Source organism: Camelus dromedarius, chromosome 23 (genome assembly GCF_036321535.1).
Source record: "Camelus dromedarius isolate mCamDro1 chromosome 23, mCamDro1.pat, whole genome shotgun sequence".
Classification (NCBI taxonomy): domain Eukaryota; kingdom Metazoa; phylum Chordata; class Mammalia; order Artiodactyla; family Camelidae; genus Camelus; species Camelus dromedarius.
This window is the reverse complement of record NC_087458.1, coordinates 6,408,458-6,436,306: the sequence shown is the minus strand read 5'-3', so window position 1 is coordinate 6,436,306 and position 27,849 is coordinate 6,408,458. Positions and strand designations below refer to the sequence as shown.

The window sequence follows — 27,849 nt, the reverse complement described above, 5'->3', positions numbered from 1 at the left end:
CGTGCTTTGAATAAAACCCAAACAACTTAACGGTGATCTCCATCATCTAATCCCGCTTTTCTTCACTGGCATCATCTCCTATTTCCCTTATTCTTCTCTCACTAGACTCAAGGTATGCTGATCCTCTTTTAAAAAAAAATGAGCTCCTACTATGTGCACTGTTCTGAGCACTTTTCATGTTTATCTCACTTAACCCTCCCAACACTCTTACGTGGTAGGTACTGCTACAGTTTCCGTGTTGTAGACGCAGAAAGTGAAGCACGAGAGGCTAAGTAACTCGCCCAAGATCACACCACTAACAGCTGGCAGAGCTGGGGTCAAAGCCCATGCTGTCAGCCAGTACAGCGTGAGCTTCCTGCTTCTGGACCACACCATCTGCATTCCCACTCAGGGTCTTAGAGGTTGCTGCTCTTTCTGCTGAAATGCTCTTTGCCAGTCCCTCCCAGGCTTGCCTTCTCTTTATCTGATCTCAGCTCAAACACCACCTCCCTAGGGAAACCTCCCCTGACTCCTGGACTTAAGTCACCCCCAGTCACTCTCTCCCATATGACTTTAATTCCTTGCATCTACCTACCAGTCTGCTATTCCTCTGGTTATTTTATTCATTTGTTTACTGTGTAACTCCTTGCACTTAGAATATAAGTGCCGTGGGAGCTGGGATACTACCATCTACTGCTCTATTTTGTACCTTGACCAGTGCCTGACACAAAGCAAAGCCCCATGCATGTTTCCTGAATGGTGGGTACCTCTTGGCTTTGTGGCAGTACAGTAATCATTGCATTTGCTGAGCAATGTACTATGTGCCTATGTTAATTATCTTGCATAACCCATTTCATTTCAACTGGTACAATGACCATGCTGGAGGGCAGAGTATTATACCCAGTTTACAGATGAGGAAACTGAGTTTCACATAAATTAAATATCATGCCCAAGGTCCCACAGCTACCAAAGCAGAGGAGCTCAAATCCAAACCCAGTCTGTCTGACCCCCCAGTCTGTGCTCTTTCCACTCAGCTGTGCTGCCCCCTTTATGGTCTAATTCAAAGGACATCTGTAGCTGACTCTCCAATTAACACCAATGATTCTATCTCTCTCCTAAATTCAGAACCCACACCCCACAGGATGTCCAGCAGATTGTCCTATGTTCCCCTCCCTCCACACATTCAGTATGTTTATAACCCAACTCTTTCCCTTTCCCACAAAATTCAGCTCTCCTTTGAGAAGTCTTACTCTCCGTTAGTGCTACTACTATTAATTACTCAGGCATCCAGAGCATCTCAAAATTCTAGTGATTTTTTTGATCTTCAAATAAAGCCCAAATGCCTAAACATGGTTTTGAATACTTGCCAAGATTCAACCTCTGCCTAGCTTACCTGCATACTTCTCTCTTCCTCACTCTAGACACAGGCTGTTTTTCCATTCCTCCAACTTGCCACAGTCCTACCCCAAAACCTTTGCACATGCCATCCCTTCTGCCACAGACAGCATCTAGCCCTTTCTCATCCCTTGGGTAATTTTATTTATCCTTCAGAACTTAGCATGTCACTTGTTCAAGGATGCCTTCCGAGATCTCCAGTCTTGTTCTTCTTTGAGACACTTACCATAATTGCAATTAAGTTGTTGATGTGTAACAATTCATGAAGTGTCTGACTCTCTCCCAGAGACTGGGTCTGTCTCATTCAATGCTGCATCCCCAGTGAGTTACATGTAGGAGGTTCTCAGTACGTCTTTGCTCTTCTCACATCCAATGAGTTTGCTTTGCAGACTCCACCTTATCATGTCTCATGTCTGTTTCCCCAAAGAATGTAAGCTCCGAGGGCAGGGATTTTTCATTTTATTCACTCCTGTTTCCCTAGCACCCAAGTATTCATTAAATGAATATACCCGCAACTCCCTTTCCATTCCTAATGCCCCAGCCCTACACATCTCAGCAGAACACCAGATATGACGCCCCACTAGGCTTGCAGATGCCAATGGACTCTCCCAGGGAGCTGAAATGCTGAACAGACCAGCACAGGAAGCAACAGAACTTATCTCAGTGACCATGACTTGAGTTTCCTCCCTGGGGGACTTGGAGTCTGTGCAACATTGTGAGACTGTCTCATCATGTTTTCTTCTAATTAAAGCTCTTTATAACATATGGAATTCAGGATCTTCCAAGTGGCTGCATTTGTGGGTTTCTTGGGTAAGGGCTAGAGGCGGGTAGCCCGCGGGAGCATGTGGCGCCTGATCACGTGACTTCTTGAGAAGCATCAGAGGAAGGCAGAGGTGGGTAAGGCATGGACTTTGGAGACATGCCAAGGAACTCTACTTACTAGCTGTATATCCTTGGGCAGAGACTTCTTTTCCCGCTTGTAAAACAGGGATAAAAATGTTGCAGTGTTGTTGGGGGAGGAGGGTGGGTAGAAATATTTGCAGGATACCTTGACTCAGGAAGTGCTCAATAAATGGGAATTCTTTTTTCTTTAACTGATATAGAGTTGAGTTAGAATACTGTTAGTTTCAGGTGTACAGTGAAGTGATTCAGTTACATTTTTTTCAGATTATTTTCCACTGTAGGTTATTATAAGATATTGAATATAGTTCAACAAAGGGGAATTCTTACCACAGCCTTTTATGCTCCCAACTTGCACATACAGACAGAGGTGACATATAGCTATTATCTCCCCAAAGGAGATAAACGGCCTCAGGAGGACCAGGAACACATCTCAATCGTCTTTAAATAACCCAGAGCCCAACTTAGGCAAAGAAGGCCTTTATCAACAGCCACTGATGACTTAAATGAGTAGCCCAGCCCCACGGTGCAGGCGACTCCCAACAAAGGCTAACTCATTTTAGTCCGAGTGGGAGGAGAAAGTGGCAATCTGGCCAGCTGCACAACTGCAGACTTGGCTCGGGAGAAACCATTAGGACCTAACACAGGCTAACACCTGCCCTTGGCAGGGGCAAGCCGGCTCCGAGTCTCTGGAACCTCAGCCAGCTTTGTCCTTTGTGATAGTGCCACCTAGCGAGACCCCGGAGGCACTGCCGCCTACTCCCGGTAATGCCAAGACCACTGCGACAAGGTGTCAGCCAGTTAAGACTTGGGACTGGGAATGTGGTCCGCCCGAGCCTGTCACCTTCCATCTTATTGCCAGGCTTAGACTAGTACGCACTCTTCCATGCCCTGCAAAGGAAACCCGTGCCGTACCTCCCCCATCCTCGTCCAGACCCAAGGGGTCCGATAAGCAGGAAGGCTCAGCTATCCACTACGCGCCATACATAATTGGCCAGCTATCACTTCGTGGTCTCCTCGCATCGAATCCGTGGGAGCAGGCATAATAGTACTCCATCCATCAGAGTCATTGTACAGATGAGGAAGCTGAGGGAAGGTGGTTAACCCAAGGTCACAGAACACCTCGGCAGGGCCTGGACGATAACCCAAGCCTCCTGCAACTGGGTTCTCGGCTCCTTCCCCAATCACACGCCCCTCAGTGTGTCCCCAAGTGGACAGAGGCTCGGGGGCCCCGAGCCAAGGAACAGCGTGAGGGCGCAGGATAAAGACAGTACAGCCGCGACCGCTGCTGTCCCTTTCTTCTCTGCCCACAGAGCCCCAGGCACGTTCACCCCGGATCTAGGCGGGGGAAGAGGGGCCCAGAGCAGGAAACAGGGTCCCGTGCGGGCAGCCCCTCGGAGCACGCGGCGCCTGATCACGTGAGAGGGGAGCGCCGGCGAGTGCCGTCGCGCGCGCGCACGCACGCCGTACGTAGACACGCACCGAGGCGCTGAACACCGCGAGCCCGAAGCCTCAGGTCACATGTGGAGGGTGGCCGTGGAGAACTAGGGGGCGGGAAGGAGAGAGGTGTCACGTGAAGGAGGCCAGAGCCGCGAGGTCACGTGAGGGGGGACGGAGGCGGGGCCGCCGAGGAGGAGGAGGAGGAGGAGGGGCGCGTGGCTTCCGGCGGCTGGGGGGGGCCGGCGAGCGGAGGGGGGGGGCCCTGTCCCGGAGGTGGCGGCGGCGCCATCTTGGCGAAGGGGGGATCAGGAAGTGCGGACCGCGGCGGCGGCGGCGGCGGCGGCGGCGGAGCCCGGAGCGGAGGCCGGAGGCTCCCGGCCCGCCGGCCCCGGAGCGGAGCGGAGCGGAGGATGCAGCAGCCGCAGCCGCAGGGGCAGCAGCAGCCGGGGCCGGGGCAGCAGCTGGGGGGCCAGGGGGCGGCGCCGGGGGCCGGGGGCGGCCCGGGGGGTGGCCCGGGGCCGGGGCCCTGCCTGAGGCGGGAGCTGAAGCTGCTCGAGTCCATCTTCCACCGCGGCCACGAGCGCTTCCGCATTGCCAGCGCCTGCCTGGACGAGCTGAGCTGCGAGTTCCTGCTGGCTGGGGCCGGAGGGGCCGGGGCGGGGGCCGCGCCTGGACCGCATCTCCCCACACGGGGGTCAGTGCCAGGGGATCCCGTCCGTATCCACTGCAACATCACGGTGAGGACCCCGTCGCGTGCGCGTCTCTGGGGGCCTCTTGTCAGGGACTCAGGATCACCCCACACAGCTTTTTGCTCTCGAAAGACCTAGGAGGCCAAATCCCTTCTCAGGGTTCGACCCCTTTTCTCCAGGTTACACTTGTTTCTGTTGCTTGAGGTTCTGCTGTGCACCCAGAATCTCTACCCTTCATAGTGAGGGACCTCCCGACATATGGCGCCTCGATTACCCCTTTCCACTAACCCACCTACAGCTCAGGGTTCATGATTTTGGCTACTTCACGACTTTATCTTGCCACCTAGGAATGCCCCTTTCTTCCACTTTCATCGCAGGGTTCCAGGCCTCTGCACTGGCCTCAGCTGGAAAGACCTGGCTTGGAACTCTGCAGGTTTCAGTGATGCCCCCGTCTCTCAGTACCTTTGATTTAGGACGTTGCCACCTGTGGGATCCCCACCCAGGCCTGCCTCATTCAGCCTTTCTTTGCTCTCAGTTTTACCCAGTGATAAGTTTGCAGTTCACTGACTTCTTCCTCTCCTTTGGATTCTCTTTTACTCTGTTGTAACCTCCAACTCTCCTCCTTTTGCCTCAACTGGTAGCTGCCACTCCCCTCCTGTTCCCTATGGATATCTCCAGTTGCCCGGGGTTGTTGCCTTTCCTGATAATGATGGTGATGTGTGAGGGCTATTTCATTTATTCTGAGAAGTAACAGCTCCTTTTCTCCCCAGTGAACATCTTTCTGTCCTAGGCATGCTAGACCAGGAGACACCTTACATGTCTCCTGCCTAGTTTACCCTCAAACATCCTGTGAAGAGGGTTGGCCTCTGATACTCTGGGAATGCCTGATAGTGCGTGGTATATAGTACTTACAGTGGTTTATACCACCTGGTGTGGTAGTGTTCTCCCTGCTGGGAGCCTTGGTTAGGGAGTCAGGGGACAGTACTTTATCCAGGCAGGCAGACTGCAAATGGGAGTGGTGGGGGTTGGGGACTGACTTGTGAATTGTGTGGCACTTGGAGACCTGGATTCAGTTTACATGGTTCTTGTTTTTTATCCTTTTCTTCCATCAAACGAGGTCAAGGTTTGTTGAGGCAAGCCTGAGCTTGGGTTGGATGGTGCCTCACCAGAACTCATGTGTCCCATTTTTTCTCTCTCCTTCCATTTCCCTCTTCCACCTTTTTTTCCTATTAAAAAGTTAAGATTAGAAGGACAAGGTGTGGTTTAGTCAGCTGAAAACAAGCATCTTTGATCATTTGTTTTCCTCCGGCGTCAAGGATGAGAGCCATGGCAGAGCTAAGACCCCCCAGTAGACAAGGATGAGGTTTCCTTGGCACATGTGGAAACTTCAGGAGTTAATTTTATACCTGAATTATGCTTCCATTTCCTTAAGAGTAGGTTTCCCCCCTTCCAGCTGCCCTCCCAGTTGCCAGAGGCCATCTACTGTCTTTGTCCCTAGAAGGAAGTTAGTTGAGAAGGTTCTCAGTCAGACTGCCTTTGGCCCCTATAAAGGAGACTTGGCCTGAACTGGCCCCCTTGGTTTGGGCAGAGGGGGCGTCTGGTCAGGCTGCATTTGGCACTGTGGCTCAGGAATGCTGGGAATGTTAGCAGCGTAGGCTTCTTTCTCCCAGCCTGCCATGTGGAGCCCCGCAGCCTACGCCTGGACTGAGAGGGTGGCAGGTTCCCAAGGGAGAGGAAGGCAGAACTGGCCTTAGAGGGGTTCTGTTGGGAGTCAGCTGGGAAGATCCCTCTTGCTACCCTTTTGCTTTTAGGTCTGAGACATAATGAAGTTTTTAATCCCTCCTTCCTCAGCTAAAATGAAAGTAATCTGCAGTCTCTGCTTTTTTCACGTCAGTGTGATTGTAATGAGGTGATCCCTTCCTCAACTGACTATGGAGTTTCGGAAACAGAAGGGTTGGAGGACTGATGGGTGTGGGAGAGCTCCAAGTCTGGAACTTGTATAGGCAGCGCGGTGGCTAGGAAGCCTCCCTCACTGTTAGCGGAGTTTGGCTGGGCTGCCTTTCTCTGATGTTTACTCTTAAGGAAAGAAAGAAAAGGGACCAGGCTTCTTGGAAAGGGTCTTCTCAAGGACTTTTTCTCCTGGTCTGGGATTTGTTGGTAAGCTGCTGCTTGGTTAGGTACGGACCTGCTGAGCTGGACTTTAATGTGTGTGTGTTGGGGCAGGGGCGGGGGGAGAGCAGGGGGATGAGAAGTGGGGAGTGGAAGGCAGGCAGAATCTAGCTTTCCCCAGAGTCTCCCATCTTGACTGCTCTCCTTGCTCTTTTCCCCTCAGGAGTCGTACCCTGCTGTGCCCCCCATCTGGTCAGTGGAGTCCGATGACCCTAACTTGGCTGCTGTCCTGGAGAGGCTGGTGGACATAAAGAAAGGGAATACTCTGGTGAGGGGGCCAGGGCGTTGGGGTGGGGGTGCACTTCCTTCCTGTGGGACCAATATCATGAAGATACCCTGTGAAAGGTGTGTCAGGGGAGGGGATAGTGCAGTTGCCTAAACATTGGGGTCAGATGTCTGAGGGGAGGGAGTTGCTTCCTAAAGCCAGAAGGGGAGCCCTGCACCAGTCCCAGGGTTAATCCAGTAAACTCCCCACAGCCACAGGGTCTGTGAGTTTTAGAGAACTAGGTACCAATTTGAGGTCTGAGCTGAGAGCTCACGCATGTACCTGTCCAGACTGGGGTGAGGAAGGAGTATTTGATGTTACTGTGGTCCCCTACCCCCAGCTATTGCAGCATCTGAAGAGGATCATCTCCGACCTGTGTAAACTCTATAACCTCCCTCAGCATCCAGATGTAGAGATGCTGGATCAACCCTTGCCAGCAGAGCAGGTGAGCCACTGAGGAGCGCTGGGCCCTGTGGTACAGTTGCGTCACAGACAGCACTCGATAAATATGTGTTAATTGAGATGAACCTGCAGTAGTTTCTCTCCAACTCTACCTACTCCAAACACAAACACGTATCGGGACCCTTGGCCTCTTCTCCAGGTGGGAACTGAGCTAAATGGGCATTAGTAGCTTCACTTCTTCTATCAAAACTCACTTTTACGGGCAGTATCATCCCTCATGTTGGGTTGGGGACGTGGATTTTTACCATAAGCAGCGTTTACCATTTAGGCAGCAGTTGGTGATCGTTGAGGACCAAAGGCCACTCGTTAAGAACCAAGAATGCAGTATCAGTCTAGAGATGACTTAGTAAAGGAGGGGTCCTTGGGGAAATTAGAACTGGGATTTGTGAGTTAGGTGACAGAAACAGCCATTGTGCTGCTTTTTTATTGGGCATATAGTAGGAGAAGAATGGGCCAGTAGTGACGTCATGCCCTGGGCTGTTGCTTCCGCGCAGTTCTAGCTGTGGGGGAGGCTGGTGGCATTATGGGCAGGCACGCAGCTTCCAGCCCTGGAGACTGGGGAATAGGCATAGACTGTGTTCTAGGAAGCCACTGGGGTCTGATCTCCATCTTTCCCCTCCGCACTGCAGTGCACACAGGAGGATGTGTCTTCGGAAGATGAAGATGAAGAGATGCCTGAGGTAGGCTTCCACCCGAGGCAACACTGGTAGGAGGCTTTCAGTCAGCACTGTTGAGCACCCGCTATGTACAGAGGTCCAGTCTAGAAGTGGGGGGAGAAAATACCCAAGAAATAAAGACAAATTTACTGACCTGGAGGAACAGCAGTGCAGTAGAGGAGACAGGGCACCGCCATCCAACCTCTGAATGCAGTTAAATGCAAACCTGTTTACACTAGCAGGAAGTTTACCTCAGATGGCTTTGTGATCAGACCTCAGTTTGTATCCCCTACCTCCTGGCTGTCTTAATTGGGGAATTTTACGTACTCTTACTAAGCTGCAGTTTCCTTATTTATAAAATGGGACTATAGTATCTATCACATAAGGTCTCTAAGATTAAATGAGGCATTGCGTGTAAAATGTTTCATTCTGTATATGATAAGTGCTAAATAACTTATATTTTCTAAAAACAGATACTTTTGTAGACTGCAACAATGTTTAAGAACTTGAACGTCAGCCAGATAGAATTTGATTCACATCTTAGCTCTGTTAAGAGTTGTATGACTTTGGGCATAATTAACCTCACTAGACCTCAGCGTTCTCATATATGAAATGGGGGTAATGATAGAATAATGGCATGGTGGTTGTACGAATTAAATGAGCTAGTGTGTATTGCATCTAATACAGTTCCTGACATGTAATTAAATGTTCAGTAGATGTCAGCGACTAATGTAATAGGCTAGTATTACCACATCCTGCCAGAGCGAGATCACTCTCATTGCTTTGTTTCTCTGCACTGAATTAACAGCCCAGGTTCTGTAACTTCATTAGGGTCTTAAGATGCACATAGGGCCAGGGAGATACATGGAATGTTCGGCTCTCAGACAGTGGACAGCCCTCCAAAGTCTGACAGAGGGGCTGAATCCTGGATATGGGCCCCTTTCCCATGCAGTGAGCTGCTTCCTCACTTAGAGCAGGGCAAACAGTGGCTGATTGTGTTCTTGCCCTCTGCTGTCTGCCTTTCTGGACCTCTTTCTTCAGTTCCATCTTGGCAGTGGGTGCCTCTGCATACCTGGTTCATGCCCTGCACTTGGAGGGCAGATTTCTGATCCAAGTTTCTCCTTTAGACCTGGAGTCCTGGGAACTCCTGGGTACAAAAGTCACCTGATGAAACATGAGCTTTGAGTCACAGTGTCAGGCCAAAGTCATTCTAGGAATTAAGGAAGAGTTTCTGCTGCCAAGGGAGAGCTTTAGGGATGGTTGGAGCAGGGTCAGTCTGGGGAACAAGAGAGCTGAGTGTCTCCTTGCTTTCCCTAGGCCTTTGCAGAGCTCTGCTGCTTGACAGCTGAATAAGAGGAGAGATTTGCCTCATTCTTTAGGTTGTACAGGGAGTGGGGCTGGGAATTCTCCAGCAGTTAGAAGGGTACTGAACTCATTAGCCTGCTAGATTGTTCCTTAACTTGTGGCTCTGGGCCAGACAAGACTGGGAAGGCGGTGGCCCCTCTCCCCAACTTGTGTTTTTTTTCCTTCCTTTGTCCCTCTCCCACCCTACACCGCCCCCAGGACACAGAAGACCTAGATCACTATGAGATGAAAGAGGAAGAGCCAGCTGAGGGCAAGAAATCTGAAGATGATGGCATCGGAAAAGAAAACTTGGCTATACTAGAAAAAATTAAAAAGAACCAGAGGCAAGATTACTTAAATGTACGTGCCCTCTAGGGAGAAGCTGGGTCAAGAGGTTGGTGGGGACAGGCTGGGAAGGTGGTAGGCTACTGAGGATCAGTCTGAGGAGGCAGAATTCTTTTGGGTGGATTATGGGTGTGCCTCATCCTTGCATAAACCCTGGGCATCCTGCCAGACTGCCCCTAAGGCCTAGTGTGGTGTCTCCAAGCACAGGACCGTGAGGTGTCCTGTCCTCCCTCCCTCCCTTGCAGGGTGCGGTGTCTGGCTCGGTGCAGGCTACTGACCGGCTGATGAAGGAGCTCAGGGATATATACCGATCACAGAGTTTCAAAGGCGGTGAGTTTGCCTCAGAGAGGGCCCTGAACAGGAGCCTCTCGTAAAGGACGTGATGGTGGCTGTGGACCCCAAGAGGTTTGGGGTACAAGGGTGCTTATGAGCTTTTCTTAGGCCAAGGATGGGACTCCTCATGCCAGTGGTTTAGATTGGATGCATGTCCATTTGGGGTGAACTTGGAGCATTTGACTTTTCTGAAAACACTTACTTTCTTCCCTCCTTCCAGGAAACTATGCAGTCGAACTCGTGAACGACAGTCTGTATGATTGGAATGTCAAACTCCTCAAGTGAGTGGGGACTCCGGGGCTGGGAAGGAAGCTGAGGAGTGTGCGGGGAGCCACCGTGGTGGGCATCTCTGGGGCCGTCCCGGGAGCGGGCACTCGTGAGGCTCCTGAGCTGGACCCAGGTCTGAGCGCACACTCGTTGCTTCCTAGAGTTGACCAGGACAGCGCTTTGCACAACGATCTCCAGATCCTCAAAGAGAAAGAAGGAGCCGACTTCATTCTACTTAACTTTTCTTTTAAAGTAAGGCCTTCCTTTCCAGTCCCTCCTTCCTTGGCCTGGGCTTCCTTCTCCACCTTACAGTCCTCCAAGGGCACTGGCCTCCCCTCCCTGATTGTTGCCTGTCTCTCTCTCAGGATAACTTTCCCTTTGACCCACCGTTTGTCAGGGTTGTGTCTCCAGTCCTCTCTGGAGGGTGAGTGGCTCAGCAAGGGCAGAGGGTGAGGAAGGGCGGGGAGCTTCTGCCAGGCACAGCTGACTAACCTTTCTTCTGCAGGTATGTTCTGGGTGGAGGTGCCATCTGCATGGAACTTCTCACCAAGCAGGTGAGCCTGTCTCTTGCTCTTGGCTGGACTGGCCTGGGCAGGGCTAGGCTGAGCTTTACCCCACACACACCCCTGTGGGTTGGGTGATGGGCATAAGGTGGCCCTTCTGTGCTCTTGGGCAGGGGCCCTTCTATAGATGCATCTGTTCTCCGGAGAACAAGCATAAAGCATCTCTGGAAATTCTACTGACGTGTTTGCTTTCTCCCCACTGTTACTCAGGGCTGGAGCAGTGCCTACTCTATAGAGTCAGTGATCATGCAGATCAGTGCCACACTGGTGAAGGGAAAAGCACGAGTGCAGTTTGGAGCCAACAAAGTAAGGAGCCTGGGGCTGGTAGGACTGGCTGGAGCCAAATATAGTTTGGGTCACTAGCAGGCCAAGGCTGCCTTGTTTGGGACTGAGAGGATAAAACCTCTGGGCTGGCAGCATTAGATGAGTGGGCCTGGACGCCCACAGTCAGAGAGGAGCAGGGCCTTGGCCTGAGGGGCATCCTAAGCCTTTGGGGAAGGGGTAGGTCTGGAGGGGAAGCCCAGGGGCTGTGCCCCAAGGGGGCCTCCCTGGTGGAGGGTATTTAGTGTGTCTGCAGAGCACAGTGCTGGGAGCTAGGACTCCTGAGTGGCAGCAAGGCCATAGTCGGCCGTGGATTGATTTGGTGGCTTCCTCTCTCCAGTCTCAATACAGTCTGACAAGAGCACAGCAGTCCTACAAGTCCTTGGTGCAGATCCACGAAAAAAACGGTGAGAATGGAGCCAGGACTCGAGATTTGGACACTAGCCAAGCCTGAGGTTTTCACCCCAAACAGCAAGAACCCCTTTTGGTTTCTGAACCTTTACCGCTAACATGGACCTGACCCTGTTCTCCAAAGAAGTCAGTAAGGTGGAGGCTAAAGTCTACCACCCCGCCTTCTGTAAAGCACCAGCAGGCACAGCACATGTGGACTTGGTGCTGCCCCTCGTCCCCACCGACCTCTGAGAAAGCTCATCTCACTCTGCTTTCATCTCAGGTTGGGCGCATCACTCTCCCTTTCCTTATAATCTCCAGGTAGGCAGACTCTCACCTTCCCACCTACCTTTTCTTGCTGCACTGGGAAGCCCTTCCTAGGATCTTTTCACCTTTGACCCTGGAGACGGCTTCAGTGACTGGGGCTGGGAGGGCAGACATCAGCCTCCACCACCCTGCTGACGGTTTTCTTCGGTTTCTTTGCAGGCTGGTACACACCCCCGAAGGAAGATGGCTAACCCTGGAGCATCGTCCCCTTCCTCCTTCCCCAGGCACCACTGGACCAATTACCTTTGAATGCTGTATTTGGATCTCACGCTGCCTCTGTGGTTCCCTCCCTCATTTTTCCTGGACGTGATAGCTCTGCCTATTGCAGGACAATGATGGCTATTCTAAACGCTAAGGAAAAAAAAAACCAACAAAAAAAAACACAGAACTGTTTCAAGTACTCAAGACTGACTTACAGACCAACCAACCACCTGGCTGGAACCCTTGCTAGCAGGCATTCTTATAAAAGAAACTTTCAAGCCTCCTTATATTGCTGGAAATTCAGCTGTGCTCCAGACTAGAGCCTCCTTACCTATGCTATGGATTTTTAATTTATTTTCTCTTATTTCATGTACACTGCTTTTTTTGGTTACAGTGTATGATGGATGTGTATGAAAAAAAAATGTATCTTTGGGAAAACAATTACAGTTTGTTAATTTGAAGATGCTGGTCTTGACTCATCTTTATTTTTATTCCCATATCCCACCCCTCCCCATCCCTGAACTGTTTGAGCGGTGGGGGAGGAGTGCCAAGACCACCGTGGCTTTGGTAGAGAAGAGAGGCTGCCACTCACTGCTAAAGCCAGAGGAAGGTGGGGCTGGAGCCCACGCCTGGCTCACCCCCAGCTTTCTCTCGAAGGCCTCTGGAGTGACGAGCACTCGCACCCCTTGGAATGCAGAGCCTGGCCTGCTGCACCACAGTGTGGCAGGCTGAAATGATGACCTTAATTCTTAGGACTACTTTTCTAGTCACAGATGTTTTCAAATTTCTAAGAAAAATGAAGGAGGCTTAAGCAGCTGCTTCACAGAATTGCTTTGAAATGAACTGAGCAGGGACTGGGGCGTGTGCATGGTCTTTCTGGTCTTGGCAACATGCTGAGTAGCTGCCCCTCCCGAGTTCACGGCTCCCCTCCCTGCTGGGAAGCAGCTTCCAGCGAGTACTGAAGGGTGACGGCTGCTAGCTCCAGCTCCTGTCTCTTCCTGCACTTCATCTTGTCAGAGAAGCCAGGCAGAGCTCTGAGGTGAGCTATTCGGCTTGGGGACTGAGGATTCTTTCAAGTCACTCCCTTAAGGTGGGTCCTACTGGACACGGATAGTTTCAAAGTGGCTGTTCCACACACCTGCATCCTCACCCGACTCTGGGAACGGCTGCAGGGAGAGCAGGGTGGGGGTCTGCTGAGCGTGGAGCTGTTGGTGCCCCGTCCACCTGTTTAATGGAAGTGCAGGTGTGACACGTGGCACGTGGTGCCTACCTCTCCTGGTCACAGATCAGCTTGCTTTGGGGCTGAGACAGCTTCTGAGGACCAACTCTGCCTACAGGCTGGATGGTGACAAATGCCAGGGATGGTGAAGTGAAGACACTGTCTTAGCCCAGATTTACGACAGCCGTCTGGGAACCTGGAGAATGCCGGAGTTGTGTAATGCTTTGACACAGCAGTTTTAACACTGGCCATTTCCCCTCTTTTCTTTCAAGAGAGCTTAGTGTCTTGCTCCTTCAGGTGGATGCAGAGTTCACCAGTTCCCCTCAACGCTGCTCTGACTCTGTCTGCACCCGCCCCATACAGGGCGTTGATTTATACTGAGGCTGAAGTAAAGAGGGGCCCCCAGAGGAAAACTCAGGTCACAGAGCTGAAATCTGGTTTTCAAGGCCTCTGTGGCTTCTGAACTTACCACCAGCCCTGGCTGGAACACAGATTGTTTTTAGTCATGTGTACTGTGAGCCGTCCTCTGTATAACGTATTTTGTGATGTATTTTTCTCATCTACCAAAGGATGAAACAAATAAAATTAAACAGTTTGATCTAATCAAATTATGTAAAGAACTGTCCACCTGATGTAAGGGAAGCACCGGCTCCAGTGGGCTGTGTGCCACCAACTCTTGAGAATCCACTCTTCTGGCCACACCTCACTCCCTTTTATGACCTCAGGTTAGGCTTCTAATGACGTTACACAGCTTTAAAAAAAGAATCGAGAGACATCATCCTGAATCAATGTTCTCACCACCAAGAAAGCGAGGAGAAATGAAACAAAAACTTTTACCCTTTGCACGCGTGCCCATCTACATCCCAGGCGGGGTTCGCACAGCGCACAGTCGGTGCTGAGCACGGCGCAGGGCACCCAGCAGCTTCCCAGTCTCACTGCATCAGGTTCAGAGGGCAGAGCTGGGGAGGGGCGGCTGGACCCTAGAGGAATCAGTCGCCCCACACTCATGAAGCATGCCAACATTTATTCACCAAGGTGACAGCTCAACATTTAAATGTTCCCTACCTGATTCTACAACGCAACACCGGTAAAATTAAGCAGTGGGCCCTCCATTCTCCAGAACCTGTTAGGACAACTTATATTATGCTCTGCGGGTACCAAGAAGAGACAGGAAAGAACACAATGGCTACCTCAGACCTCCAGGCTTCCCACGTTTGGTTCAAATGTTCACGATGAGCTAGCTGGGGGACTGAAGACATGGGACAAATTGAGAGGTGAGCTGGGGGTAAAGGTAAATGGGAATCCAGTCAATCCTGGCTCCAAGTGTGGTCTTTTTTCACCCCCAAGGCCTCAAGAGTGAAAAGGCAGGCAGAAGCCAGACAGGACAATGGAACATGCTGACTGCAGCCTTGTTATTTAAACTCTTCAAACTTCAGGATGTGTGACTGGAAGAGAAAGAAAATCTGAGTGGGAAGGAAGGACCGCCCCCAGCCAGTCCACCCAACCCCTTGGGCAACTTCAGTTTGTTTCCTTGAAGGGACTGACAGGTGAGCATGTGATATCCAGGCCGAGACTAGGGCTGGTGGCTGAGACCCTCAGGGGGTGGGAGGGAAAACAGAAGATACAGGAGATAACAGGGCAGTTACCTCCAAATTCAAAGCACCAGTGATTTTCCCTTTGAGGATGCGATGGATAACCTTGTATGAACTCAAAACATCTGCAAAACAAAACAGAAAAAGAGAACCTTGGTGGCCCTGGGTCAGGCAGCAGGAGCAAGGGAGGGAGGTGAGAGGCCAGGGCTGTGGGAAGGTGCTCTGGCTACAGACCAGCTCCTGCGGACAGGTCTCTGCTCATTAGTGCTTGCTCTCCAGTGCCGGATAACGAGATAACAAATGCTGACAGGGAGGAGAGGGGGAGGGCAAAGTAAGGGTGTGTAAACGGAGGCATTATTGTTGTTTAAATAATTATGGGGGTCTGGGATTTTATGTTCCCTAATAGAAAATGCTGGGGACAGAAAACCCTGTTCACTCAACTCTGCTCTGAGAGTTTTGGCTGGAGACATGGAGGTTAAAAAGCAGAGCCTTTTACCATGACCTGTGAGCATTCCTACCTGCTGGGACAGGGCAGGGGCAGGGCACTGGCCAGACACTCACTTTTCTATAAGGACATCTGCCTTTACTCAGCTCCCACCATCCTCACAAACTCTAAGACTGCTTGGATGTCTGAAACTGGCTCACATCAAGGGTCAGACCTCAGTTCCATCCCAGCTATGCCATTATCTTGCTATGAAATGTGAGGAAGTCCCTTTCACTTTGCTGAGCCTTACTGTCCTCATCTATAAAGGCAGGAAAACTGTACACCTATCTGCCTGGCCTCAGGGCTGGCTCAAAGCCACACAAGAGCTGAGCACCCCCGTATCTGGGCTGCACACTGTGACAGGCTGGGTGGGGCTGCTCTTTGGGGCAGGGGGCTCTTACTCTAGGCCAGGCTCCAACAGCCAAGCAGTCAGGTTCAGCCTACAGGAAGCTCCCAAGCCCTGTCCGCTGGCCTGTTACTCCCCAGGCTGGGTGGCAGGGGCCCTCTTCATGCAATGACCCAAGACGACCTCTGGGTGGTGCCCCCTGATCACTGGGCACAAGCCCATCAGCCTAACAGGGAGGCTTGGCCCTGCACTTTGGGGAGGTGCTTTTCCATCTTACTCTGCATGTGTTTTCACCTCCACTTTTCCTCCTGACCCCCACCCCCCACCAAAGCACTCTTTCCTCTTTTCACATTTCATCTAACCCTAGTCTTGAGAAGGGACACAGCAAAGAAGAGGCCTTGCCATTTCAAGGTTGCAGAAACTGAGGCCCCGTAAGTGTCTGGATCTAAGTAATGGACACCTCACACCACTATAAGCTCAAAATGGTTTAAAGACTTACACATAGATGATACCATAAAGCTCCTAGAAGAGCACACAGGTAAAACATTCTCTGACATAAATCACAGCAATAGTTCTTAGGTCAGTCCTCCAAGGCAAAAGAAATAAAAGCAAATATAAACAAATGAGACTTAATTAAACTTAAAAGCTTTTGCACAACAAAGAAAACCATACACCAAATGAAAGACAACCTACAGACTGGGAGAAAATTTGCAAACAATGCAACTGACAGGGGTTAATTTTCAAAATATGCAAACAGCTCATATAGCTCAGTATCAAAAAAACAAACAACCCAATCAAAAAAAGGGCAGAAGATCTAAATAGACATTTCTCCAAAGAAGATATCCAGATGGCCAACAGGCACATAAAAAGATGCTCAACATTGCTAATTATTACAAAAATGCAAATCAAAACTGCAATGAGGTATTACCTTACATAGGTCAGAATGGCCACCATCAGAAAGTCTACAAATAACAAATGCTGGAGAGGATGTGGAGGAAAGGGAACCCTCCTACCCTGCTGGTGGGAATGTAAACTGGTGCAGCCACACTTAAGTGTGGAGGTTCCTTAAAAAACTAAATATAGAGTTACCATATGATCCAGCAATCCCATTCCTGGGCATATATCTAGAAAAGACAAAAACTCCTAACTTGAAAAGATACACGCACCCTAATGTTCACAGCAGCACTATTTACAATAGCCAAGGCAGGGAAGCAACCTAAGGGTCAACTGACAGATGAATGGATAAAGAAGATTTGGTATATATACACAATGAAATATTAGCTATAAAAAGAATGGAATATTGCCATTTGCAGCAATATGGATGGACCTAGAGATTATCATACTGAGTTGTCAGACAGAAGACGACAAATATCACTTATATGTGGAATCTAAAAAATAGTACAAATGAAATTTACAAAACAGAAACAGACTCACACACATAAAACAAAGTATGGTTACCAAAAGGTAAAGGAGGGAGAGAGGGATAAATTAGGACTATGGGATTAACAGATACAGATACTATATATAAAATAAACAATAAGGACCTACTGGATAATACGGGGAACTACAGTCAATACCTTGTTAACAACATATAATGGAAAAGAACCTGAAAAACTATATATATGTATAACTGCATCACTTTGCTGTACACCTAAAACTAACACAACACTGTAATTCAACTATACTTCAATTAAAAATACAGAAAAAAATAAAGTAACAGACAGCGTATCAGGAGAAGACCCCGAGTCCAGTGCTCTAACCTCTATCACTGGTCTTCAAATTTCAGATTTCTTCTACAACAGACTCTTTCTCCAAAGACATCTTAAGCAAAACTCAGTGTACGGGAAACAGATGGAAGCTGAGCGGCTCCGGCAGGAGCAAGGGTGGGAGGCCTGCCCTCCTCTCACCCCGGCAAGAGAACTCAGCCTTTGGGCAGCACGGGCAGCACCTGAGGTCTCTTTTAGGATCTTGGGGCTCACAGAGACCAGGTGTGAAAACCAATACTTAAGGAGCAGCTTTGCAAGGGGCAGATGCTGAAAACTGGGCAAAATCAAAAGAACAGAGGCTGGATGAAGGGCAGGCATCCTGAGGGCCTCCGCTGCCCTCCCCCAAGCCATTCTCGCTGAAGTTTTGGAGGCGGCCTCGCGTTTCCCAGCCCCAGGTCCTCAAGAGGAGGGTGGAGGGTGGAGGGTGTCTTACTTTTCTCCAGCATGAATGGCTGAGTCAGAGGGGGAATGGTCCAGAAGCTGTCACTATCCAGGCTGCGCAGGGACTGTACCGGGACGGTGGCGGAACGGCCAAAGTCGATGAACATGACCACAGCCCAGGAGTCCACTCGGTCCAGCACCCAGCACCTGGCCAGAGGGAAGAAGATGGGGGTTGTTCCGGCTGCTGCCACACACAGCAGGCCTCACAGACAGGGCTTGAAGGTCTGGGCCAGGAGGAGCAGGAGTTTCCTTTGCTTCCCCACCTTGAGGTAGGAGAGCCCGGGCCTCTCCTATACCCTCCAGCTCCGCCCGGACACACACCTGTTCCAGGCCCGGCCGTAATCGCCCAGGTGGTACTCGGCCAGGCAGCGGGTCCCGCGCCGCACGGCTGAATCGTGCAGGTAGGGCTGCTGCTCCTCAGCCTCGGCCAGGGCGCTGAACAGCGCCTGCATGTTCTGGTGCAGGGTCTGCAGGTACAGACGCAACAGGCCTCACCGCGGGCCTCGCATCACACATCTGTCTCTGCAGACGTCACCTGTTACCTCCGCACCACCGATCGGCCCCAGGTGAGCCGACGGTATGAGGTGGGAGAGAGAACAAGACTGAAACCAGGGATCGGATTTGGGCCACTCTGGATGTCCGCGGCTGATGGGATGGGCCCCCGGCACCAGGCTCGCCCCAGGAGGGCTCTTTGAGAAGGCCCCGGAGCTCAGGAGGGCCCCCAACAAGCCCGTACCTCAGTGACGACCATGGCCCAGAAGAAGGGGGTCTGAGGGACAATACTGGTCACCAGCAGCCCCACCTCCCCGCTGATGTTGTGGACGGTGGCTAGCCAGCCCAGGTCTCGGAAGCATTCCCTCAGGAGCAGCACCAAGAAGGACCCTCTGTGGGAAGAGCAGGGCACAAAGGAGAGGAGTGAGTGCAGGAGCGATTCGACCCACCCGTGTCCTGGAGGACACTGGGCAGGCCACGGGCAGGAGAGGCACCCTGACAGGAGGGCTGTGACCCCGCCCGGGGTGGGGACAAGTGCCCGAGTAATCATAACGCGGAGCAAAGGAAGCGCCGTGTTATGGAAAGTCTGCGAAGGAGGAGCAGCGGAGGGAAACAAAAACACACCAGGAAACTGCAGAGAGACAGGCAAAAGCCCTGATCTGGCACCCCTGACATTAAGAATGGTGTCCGCTGTTAAAGCATAAGGTGTGGTGGACACGCCAATCTCACGGCATCCAGGGTGGGGGAGTCACAGGCCTTCACTGTAAAGAAATGGAAATGGATTTTCTTAACTCACTGTGGGTCACAGCTTCAGAGCCTGGTTCTGATGCAGGAGTTCCTGAAAGCTCTGTCCCCTGCCCCAGCACCATCCCTGTCCCTGCCCTGTCGGGACTGAGTGATGTTGCAGTCTCTTCACACCTCCGCTCACCTCATTTCCATGGGAACTGCAAAGAAGCTCATCCTCGGTTTCTCTGTCTCCCGGGGGTCACCAGAAGCTTTAGGAGTGAGCTGCGTACAAGCTGGAAAGCAGAAGAGTCCTGGAGGCACCAGGCTTGTCTTCCGAGGACCCACCTCCTGCCCCCCAAATGCCCCAGCCCCCCGCCTCAGAGGCAGAGATGGGCAGTGAAGCTACATCCTTCAAGGTCTCAGCCTCTAGATCCTCAGCTGGGTGGGGAGGGTTTGCTGGGTGATATTGTTTAATCAACAAAGCATCCGAGAGGGATAAAAAGGGGTATTTCCCACATGGAAGGGTCAACGTGGGACAAAGCCGGAAGGGAGGCTGGGAGGAGCAAGTCAGGAGCTGCAAAGACACGTCCCAGGAAGAGACGGCAGCTCAGGATCTCACCAGGGGCTCTGGCAAGTCCTTGACCAGAGGACTTCTCCAAAACCTAGGGAGGAAAAGAAAAGGTATCACTCAGGCGCGGCAGCGTTCACTTCATTGGTTTGTATGCTGAATCTCTCCAGCAGATCTGGAGACACAGCATCAACAGCCCCTGCGCTGACATGGGCTTCAGCTGACTTCGAGACTCCCTGCCACTGTCTCCTTTCTCGCTGGGATCCTGAATCAACCAAAGACAAGACATTCAGAAACAGGAAGCGGGGGGTGCTGCCAGGGGTGCTCATCAGGCCTGACGGTCACAGAAGCCCCCGGGTCTGCTGGGGGTGGGGTGGGCAGTGGGCGGAGGAAGAGGTGGGAATGGTCACCCTGGCAGCAGGGCTGGATGGAGACAGAGACTGCAACCCTGCAGCCCCCAGCCCATGCTGGAGTCCCTCTCTCCACTGTTACCACCTGCAAAACCCCCGGCCCTGGTGACACCCATGGATCTGCCACCCGGCTGCGTCCCTGCCTCCCCAACTCCCCGGCCAGAGAACACACAGTCCTGCCGCAAGCCCCTCATGAGTTTACTTGCCCTCTCCAAACGGACCACACGGCACCGTCTCCTAGCTCCAGACCTAGCACACTTCCCACCCTATAGGCGCCCACCTGGCCAACTTGCCTCTTCATCAGGAGAAAACTGGAGGCAACTGGATGGGAGGCCCCTCATCCTCTCACCACCCAAACCACCACCGCCACCCCCACCCCGACCCACCCTGTGTCGCCCACCCTGCCAGCCCTCTGTACCTGCTCCGCAGGCTCTGGGTCCCCTTCCACACCTGACATTTCATCTTCAACTCCTTCCAACCAGGCCTGCCTGAAATGGCTCTGCACGGGCTGAGCAGTGGCCTTGGCCTTCCTGAATCCTCCGTGTCCTCTGTCCTGAATTCACTGGCAGCATCCCACCCACCCCCTCTTCTCGGTAACATTTCTTCTTTTGGCTTCCCTGACACGGCACACGTCTGGTCTTCCTTCTCTTTCACTGGCTGGCCCTTTCAGCTCAACCAATAAATGCTGGCACACTCCAGGACCTGGTCCTCCCCTCCATCTACCTCCTCTCCAAGGTCATCTCCAGTTCCACGGTGTTCAGTATCAGCAACAGGCCACAGACTCCCAACCCCAGCTCTCCAGCCCTGTGACTGCGGAATTCAACTCCAACGTGGAGACGCTTGCCTGGCAGGCCAACCAGGAGGTACACAAACTCAGTGTGTCTAAAACAGAACCCCCTGCAAGCTGCTTCACCCCAGCTTGTTCAATTTTAGTAAACTGCATCATTATCTACCTAGTGTCCCAAGCCAGATTCACCTCTCCCTCAGCTCCCTACAACAAACTCATCAGCCAGTCAAGCCGTCTCTTCTTCCAAAATACACCCAAACCCATGGACTCCTTTCTCCATATCCACCATCACAATACTTTTACCAGGACCATAGCAACAGCGTCCAAAGAGCTCCCTGCTGCCACACTGGCCCCCACAATCCAATCACCACCCAGCACACAACACAATCCCTTACAAACAAAAATCAAATCACATCACTCCCTGATTAAAACCATCCAACACCCTCTCATTCTGCTTACAAATAAAACCCAAAGTCTCCACTAGGGCTCACCAAGGCCGCCATGATCTACCGTCCGTCCCATTGACCCCTTTTCCCCGCAAGTCACACCCTGAGGCATTTGTAGGTGCCCCCTCTGCCTGGAATGTTCTTCTTCTGGTCTTCCCACGTTTGGCTCACGTGTCATCCAGATCTCGGCTTAGATGTCACTTCCCCACAGAGGTCTCCCTAAGAACTGTCTAAGGAAGTGACCCCTCACTCCATCACATCACCTTATTTTAATTCTCTGCCTGGTACTTACTATCTGGCATTTTCTTATTTATTGGTTCACTGTATGTGGGTTTCCACTGCAATTTAAGCATCATGAGAATATGAAACACATCTGCCTTCTGACGACCACCTTCACTGCCAAGGTAACCCCAGGGCCTAGAACAGTGCCTGATCCACACTGAGCTCTCAGTAAATATGCGTAAAAGAAAGATGGTGTGGGGGAAGGGGAGGGAGAAGTGAGCTGGGGCAAATTCTTAATTCTCGAAGCCTTGGTTTCCTCTTCAATACCGTGAATCACACCCAGTGTGAGGGTTGAGTTGGGCTAGTACCTAATCTGGTCGGGACATGATGTGAAATAGATGCTTAGTAAACGGAAGCAGTATGAGCGAGTGCTTAAAAGAGCAGGTTCTGGAGTCAGACTGTCTGGGCTCCGATCCTGGTTCCAGAACCGACTGGCTCCTTCCCTCTGGCCTAGTGACTTGGTGTCCTCCTCCGCAGGATGGGAGAGCAGCCGCACCTACTGCTGTGATTAAGCAGGTTCACACAGTGAAGCGATCAGAACAGAGCCCGCACAGTGAGCTCCCCATAGAGGCTCACTGTCCTCCCATGTCCACCCACGAGGCCCAAATCAAATCTCCAGGCTAAACCATCCTGCCGCTGCTGTTTACCTACAACGAAGCAATGGGACAGTGCCAAAAACTGGCCTCTAGCCAAGCATGGAGGTGCCTTTTTATTTAGAACCTCCTAAGACAGTTCTAAACACGAGTCCCAAGGACCAATGATCAATAGTGGTTTCAAGCTAAAAATTATTATTAATACAGAAACATTTAAAACCGTTCTGGGTCTAAGTATTATTCCCTAATGATTTCAGAGATAAATATAACAAGCCTGTTTCGACAGTTTGTGGAATTAAGTTTCAGAGGAAAATCTATACAATTATCATCCAATCACCACAGCAGGCACGTCACCCAGAAACAAACCTCAAATTTCAGGATGTGTCTGCAGCACATGAGTGGCCACCTGGAAGCTACAGAGATCAAGGCAGCCTCCCGGTAGCCGCCAAGCCAGACGGTTTTAATTAAGTTCTATTGTTGCCACAAGCACAGTCAGTCTGTGCCCAGATCGATCAACAGCTGCTAATGGTCTCTTTACTTTGTTCTGGGATGTTCCCACCAGCTGGGCAACCCTTGTAAGAGGCGGCTTGCTCCTGAATTATGCTGGTGAGTCCGAGCAGGGGGAGAAGAGACACAGGGCATGCAAAGGTCAGTGGTCAGAAGGCTTTTCGGGGTGGCGAGGAGGGTCCCACCTGGTTCCCCTACACACCAGGAGAAGCTTTCAAATCAGAATCAGGGGATGGGGGGCACAGGCCTCCTGTGACACTCAAAATAGTGGCGGCCTCCCTCCCTGCAGCCTTCAAGACTGCTCACCGCCACACCCTGCTCACCCCGGGTCATCACTTTGAAGGCCCCTGAATCCACCCAGAGCCGCCAGAAGGGCATGTCCTGGTGGAAATCTAACATTCACAGCTTTAGCCCCGACTGCCTCCCCGTCATCCAGGAACATACCTGGCACTTCTATGTGCTGAGCACAGAGTGACAAAGGTGACAGACACAAACCTTGTTCTTAGGGAGCCACACTGAGTCCCTTCACAAAAATTCACAAAACGTGGACATTCTATACACTGTCACCACGAAGCTTGCACTCTGGTGGGGGCAGCAGACAGTGAGCATACAAAGAGGTCTGAGGACAGTGACCACAAGGGCAAAGAAGAAACACAACGCGAGGAGAGGGGACAAGAGTGCAGGGGTGGGGAGGGGGTGACAGGTGAGCAGAGGCCTGAATGAAGTGAGAAGGGACACCTGGCCAGCAGGTCCAGAGGCCCTAAGGTGAGGATGTGCTTGGCATGTCCAGGGAACGGCACCCGGGCTGGTGTGGCGAGACACTTGCATCTCTTTCCTGGACCACCTGAGACGGGCCTTCCTGCTTCTACTCTGGCCCCTGGCGTCTATTCCACAGGGTCCTTTTAAAACTTAAATCCAGGTGAATGGATGAACTAACAGCGGCACATCCACACAACAAAATACCCCTCAGCAATAAAAAAGAACTGCTGATGGTGCGACCACATGGATGAACCTCAGTAACATTCTGCTGAGTGAAAGCCAGACACAAAGAAGCGTGTGTGGCACGATTCCATTTACATAAAACTCTGGAAAAGATAACTCTCATCTAAAGTGACAGAAAGCAGATCAGTGGTTGCCTGGGACCGCGAAGAGGGGAGTACTGACTGACTTGGGAAAGGGCACAAGCGATCCCTTTGGGTGACTGAAGTGGTCTATACTGGCCTGAGACAGCGGCTACACGGCTGCCTACATTTGTCAAAATTCATCAAACTGTACACCTAAAAGGGGTTCATTTTATTTTATGTAATACTTCAATTATACTTCAATAATTGATTTTTTTTAATGTAAATTGGTTAAATCTGGTTACATTGCTCTCTGCTCAACCCCGCCAGTGTTCTCATTATTACGTGACTATGTAAATACCGATTGCTGCTGAATCAAGTTATGTATTATGAAAATTTTTTAAAGTTTCAATATTAAAAAAATGTATGCATTATGGTTACTTTTGTCCTTATACGACTTTTTCCAGGAATTAACTACTCCCTTTTCCCCCCTCTGTTTACTTGGATTTCCTTAAATTTCTGGCTAAGTTTTCCCACACCCTCCAATGGCTCTTTATATAACACCTCTCCAGTCAATTTTACACTTTTCTTTGCGCAGACGTCACCCTGGAGTCTCACACCATCCTGCTCTGGCTGGACTGATGCACAGTGAGTGTTCAACCCCTCTGTCAGCATCGGGGAAGTCTCCAGTCCCCCTCCTGGCTGGATCTCCTGCTCCCAGGTCCCATTTTTTCGCTTACTGCTTCATTTTATTATCCCTCCACAGCTTTCTGAGAACAGGAACGTGGAACATATATTTTTTGAGGCCCTACATTCTGAATAAGTCCCTATTGTACCCTCGTTCTAGAGTAATTTAATTAAGAAAAGATTTGGGGTTGGACATTATCTTCCTGCAAAATTCAGTGACAGCATCCAACCCTATACCCTTCAATGTGGATTCTCTTTCTGAAGCACTATCCAGTAGTCTACAATAGTTCTATAATGTGTCTTGGTGTAGGTTTTTATTTTCCCATTCATCATCCTGGGTACTCACTGGTTGTCATATCCTTAGAAACATTCTCCTCCATGTTGCACTGAACTCTCCCTACACGTGTGTGCACACCACTAAAGCTGATCCTCTAATTTCACCTTGCTCTCTTCTCTAAAACAATTCTACTATGAAATATTTCTATTGATATAAATCCTCTCCCCCTAAAACTAAGATAAAATTTAACAAAGATGTCAAAAACAACCATTTCAGGATTCTGGAAATTGAGCAGAAACATACAGCAAATTGCAGGTGTCTATTAAAAACAAGACAAACTTCAGGCTCCTGGATGAGAAGACTATGAGACAGGTGTTTCAGCCTGGAGCTTCGCCCACTCCCACTCCCAGCCCCTTTGGCTGATACGTCTACCAGGGTGGGCAAAGCTGTGAAAACCAGTAGCTTCAGAGGTGGCTGATTTTATAGGAATCTTGAAACATCAGGAAGAAAGAACATGGTAAGAAAAAATATGGGTAAATACCATAGGCTTTCCTTCTCCAGAGTTTTCTAAATTATGTTTGACAGTTGAAACAGAAATTGTAACTGTCCAATATGGTTCTAAATGAATGCAGAGGAAATATTTAAGAAAATTATATTATAAACAAGGGAGGGTAAAGGGAAATAAGGTTTCTGTACTTAAGCTGGTGAAGTCAACGGGCACAGACTATGATAAGCTATGTATATATAATACCTAGAGCAACCACTTTAAAAGGCATACAAAGAGGTACACTTAAAGACACAACATACAAATAAAAAATGAATTCTAAAAACAATCAAGTAAACTATAGGAAAAGAGAAAAAACAGAATAGCACTAAAAACCTATATTAGGAAACAAAAAAAAAAGGTTATAAATGGGGCTCCATGAAAAAAAAAGTTACAAATGAATGACCTCAGCTTTGACCCTAAGGGGAAAAAGAAAGAAAAGCTAATCAAACCCAAAGAAAACAGAATAAAGTAATTAAGAGCAGAAATCAACAAAATTGAGAACAGAAAAAAAAAGAGAAAAATCAATAAAACAAATAACTGATTCTTTGAAAGGATCAACAAAATTAATAAACATCCAGCAAGACTAACAAAGAAAAAGACACAAATGACCAACATCAGGAACAAAATGGGACATCACTACAGACCCTACAGTTGTCAAGGGATAACAAGGTACAACTAAGAACAACTCTACTGACAGATACAAACACAGATGTCAAACACAAAGTGGGACAACTTAGATAAAACGTACTACTCAGAAAATATAAACCATATCAATATGTATATGTTTGTGTGTGTGTATATATATATATTTGAATCACTCTGAGGTACACCTGAAACACTGTAACTATATACTTCAATTTAAAAAATATACACTATCAAAATTCACCCACCCCGAAATAGATAATCTGAATAGCCCGATTACTATTAAAGAAATTGAACTCTTAATTAAAAGTCTTCCCCCAAAAAATCTCCAAGCCTGGGTGATTTCACTGGAGAATTTTACTAAACATTTAAAGAGGAATTAACATAGTTCTACATAGTCTCTTCCAAAAGGAGAGAAAACTTCCCAATTCATTTCATATAGCTAGTATTACCATGATACCAAAACCAAAGATAGTACCACAAAAAACCGACAGACCAATATCCTCCATGAAAATAGATGCAAAAATCCTTAGCAAACTATTAGCCAACAGAATTCAGTAATATATAAAAATAATTATACACCATGACCAAGAGGGGTTTATTCCAGGAATGCAAGGCTGATTCAATATTTGAAAAATCAATCAAGGTAATTGACCATATTAATAGGCTAAAGAGGAAAAACCACAGGATCATATCATCCAATACAAAAAAAAAAGCATCTGACAGAATTCAACACCCGTTATAGGTTGAATTATGTGCTCCCCCCAAGAAATACATGTTGAACTTCTAACCCCCCAGTACCTCAGAATGTGACCTTACTTGGAAACAAGGTCTTTACAGAGGTAAGCAAGGTAGAATGAAGTCACTAGGGTGGGTCCTAATCCAACGTGACCGCGTCCTTATGAAAAGAGGAAAACGGGACTCCGCCAGACACAGAGGGAAGACAAATGTAAAGACACTCAAGGAGAGTGCCTTGTGAGGACAGAAGACTGGAGGGAGTGACGCACCTATAAGCCAAAGAAGATCAAAGGCTGTCAGCAAACCACCAGAAGCTAGGAAGAGGCAAGGGCTGATTCCTCTACAGGTTTCAGAGGGAACTTTGCCTTGCTGACACCTTGATTTTGGACTTTTAGCCTCAGGAACCATGAGACAATCAATTTCTGTTATTCTAAGCCACCCAGTTGTGATATTTTGTGACAGCAATCCTGAGATACTAGTACAACAATGATTCATGATGAAAGCTCTCAGAAAAACAGGACCAGAGAAGAACTTCCTCAACTTAGTAAGGAGCATCTATCCAAAAACCTACAGGTATTACACTTTTTTGTGGAAGACTGAATGCTTTCCACTCTAGAAGAAAAAGGTGACAATGTCCACACTTACTACTCTAATTCAGCATAGTGCTGGAAGTCTAGCCAGCACTAAAGAAAGAAAAAGAAACAGAAGACATATAGATCAGAAAGAAAAAATACTGGCCCTATTCACAAATGACATTATTGTCTATACAGAAAATACCAAGAAATCTACAAAAAAATAAGAAATAAATTTTAAAAACCCCTATAAGTTCAGCAAAGTAACAGGATACAAGACAAATAAAAATCAACTGTATTTCTATATACTACCAATGAACAGGCATACACAGAAACCAAAAATACAGTGTCATTTATAATCATTCAAATAAAATGAAACATTTAAATATAAATCTAATAAAACATATTAGGACTTGTATGCTGAAAACTACACAATGCTAATTGAAGAAATCAAAGAAGATCTAAATAAATGGAAATATATTGTGTTAATAGATTGGGAGACTCAACATACAATAAAGAGATAGGTTCTCCTTAAACTTAGACATATGTTTGTTGCAATTGCTATCAAAATCCCAGTCAAATTTTCTGTAGGTATGGATAAAATTATTCCAAAATCTACA

General features: G+C 49.3%; 2 protein-coding genes across 9 annotated transcripts in view; one reads left to right on the top strand and one right to left on the bottom strand.

Moving 5' to 3' along the window:
• The first annotated feature begins 4,109 nt into the window (after positions 1-4,109).
• UBE2Q1 (ubiquitin conjugating enzyme E2 Q1) lies at positions 4,110-12,507 on the top strand. 3 transcript variants are annotated; one of them, XM_064477797.1, is made up of 14 exons: positions 4,110-4,451; positions 6,736-6,840; positions 7,178-7,282; positions 7,929-7,979; positions 9,519-9,659; positions 9,890-9,974; positions 10,198-10,258; positions 10,406-10,496; positions 10,610-10,668; positions 10,750-10,798; positions 11,018-11,113; positions 11,469-11,535; positions 11,802-11,839; positions 12,005-12,275. In XM_064477797.1, exons 1-14 carry the CDS (start codon positions 4,125-4,127, stop codon positions 12,092-12,094), a joined length of 1,365 nt encoding a protein of 454 aa, XP_064333867.1. In that variant the 5' UTR covers positions 4,110-4,124; the 3' UTR covers positions 12,095-12,275. The 3 variants fall into 3 exon arrangements, with proteins under 3 accessions (XP_064333867.1, XP_010978425.3, XP_064333868.1); XM_010980123.3 differs by lacking the exon at positions 11,802-11,839 and having other exon boundaries at positions 12,005-12,507; XM_064477798.1 differs by lacking the exon at positions 7,929-7,979.
• Positions 12,314-27,849, bottom strand: part of TDRD10 (tudor domain containing 10) — a 43,233-nt gene continuing 27,697 nt past the window's right edge. For 2 of the 6 annotated variants that reach the window (XM_031436194.2, XM_031436206.2), the window contains 6 exons: positions 19,732-19,774; positions 19,315-19,405; positions 18,631-18,778; positions 18,216-18,361; positions 17,887-18,041; positions 12,314-14,982 (listed from right to left, as the gene is read on the bottom strand). In XM_031436194.2, the coding sequence (XP_031292054.1) occupies positions 14,861-14,982; positions 17,887-18,041; positions 18,216-18,361; positions 18,631-18,778; positions 19,315-19,405; positions 19,732-19,774 (705 nt within the window). In that variant the 3' untranslated portion in view covers positions 12,314-14,860. The remainder of the gene's footprint in view (positions 14,983-17,886; positions 18,042-18,215; positions 18,362-18,630; positions 18,779-19,314; positions 19,406-19,731; positions 19,775-27,849) is intronic. The other 4 variants (XM_031436204.2, XR_010377469.1, XR_010377470.1 and 1 more) reach the window with 4 other exon arrangements.